Source organism: Sphaeroforma arctica (genome assembly GCF_001186125.1).
Source record: "Sphaeroforma arctica JP610 unplaced genomic scaffold supercont1.6483, whole genome shotgun sequence".
NCBI classification, from domain to species: Eukaryota; class Ichthyosporea; order Ichthyophonida; genus Sphaeroforma; species Sphaeroforma arctica.
The window spans coordinates 1-1644 of NW_014034075.1; the positions used below are offsets into that span (position 1 = coordinate 1).

The window sequence follows — 1644 nt, forward strand, 5'->3', positions numbered from 1 at the left end:
TACTTACCATCATCAAACAGGCCTGCGACAGCGTCACCGACAACAGACCCCATGTCTGCTTACATGCAAGCCAAACAGTGTCCTCAACCACATAAGAGGTCTTGACGAATTGATCGGTGAAACCGATAGCCAGTTGGGCTAGACCGTTGATCACCAACAAGATGCTGAGCTTGGTCAGGAGCTCTCTGATCATTAAGGGTGTAAGGTTTAGGGTTTAGTGTGTATAGTGTACAAACAGGGAAGCGAAAGCTACGAGAAGGGCCTGGCAAGTGTATGATAGGTTTTTACCGCTGTACAGATACGTTACATACGTTTTTTTATAACACGTGTGTGCGAGCACACACACACACAGTCATAAGCGCAATCCAATCCGATGGACCGTTCGAAAGCCCATGTGAGAGTGCACCTGCCACTCGATTGCAATATCTGTAACAACCACTCGATAGTACTATATGTAACAACCACTCGGTAGTACTATATGTAACAACCACTCGATAGTACTATATGTAACAACCACTCGATAGTATTATATGTAACAACCACTCGATAGCACTATATGTATCAACCACTCGATAGTACTATATGTAACAACCACTCGATAGTGCTATATGTAGCAATCATGGGTGCACACACATCCCATAGGTGCAAGTACAATGCTTAAGGACTGATCACAGGCCGGGTTGCTGTTTGTCGGTATACTTATAGTACAGCAAAGGAACAAGTACATGTTGTATGGTTCATATCGTCAGTTATACGTGGTTGCGACACAGGAAGTGATGTGTACAAACATCACATACAAATAGTATCGATCGCCGCAGTAGATATTATGTGATGGCATACCCACATTCTTCATACGCACCCTTGAGTGCGTACACATACACCAATAGGTACATCCCTCATCACCTCACCACGTAGTAGTACGCAAACAAGTGCACACAACTGTCTATATATACGTGACCGTATATGCTTACGCATACAGCCACATAACCGACTATACACAAGATCGTATATGTTTACGCGTACAGCCACATAACCGTCTATACACAAGATCGTATATGCTTACACGTACAGCCACATACTTGTTGCTGCACTTGATACCGCTGTAGAGTTTCTTCACAGACGATCTAAAGATCATACGCACGCGATAAGTTTTGATAAACAAAGAGCCAAACGTCAGGATAAACCCAGTGGACCACATAAAGGGCGCCAAGTGACAGGGCCAAGCAGACGAAGTCTCTATGTACATGATGAGGGGCTGTCTTGGTACAAGGTATGTGCGGAGATGTTAGCATATGATGTGAATGAGTGTATATACAAAGTGATAAGTGTTGTTTTTTGTGTGTTTTGAGACAATAGAAATGGATAGTGATGAGGGCTATACATGCTTGTATGTATGTATGCATGTATAGATACGTACATCATGCATACATACGTACATACATATATACATACATACATACATGCATGCATGCATGCATGAATGCATGCATTCATACATACATACGTGCATACATACATTCATACCTATTTACATACATACATACATAGGTACATACATACATACACACATACATACAAACATGAATACATACATACATACATAGGTACATACATACATACATACACACATGAATACATACATAC

At 41.5% G+C, this 1644-nt stretch overlaps 1 protein-coding gene across 1 annotated transcript; it reads right to left on the reverse strand.

The window, feature by feature from the left end:
- Nucleotides 1–5: 5 nt before the first annotated feature.
- SARC_15639 (hypothetical protein) lies at nucleotides 6–1168 on the reverse strand (the record flags this gene model as incomplete). The annotated part of the gene is made up of 2 exons (XM_014290244.1): nucleotides 1080–1168; nucleotides 6–185 (listed from the first exon to the last, which is right to left on the reverse strand). Coding segments are annotated over exons 1-2 (236 nt in total), but the record flags the coding sequence as incomplete, so codon positions are not given.
- Nucleotides 1169–1644: the final 476 nt, after the last annotated feature.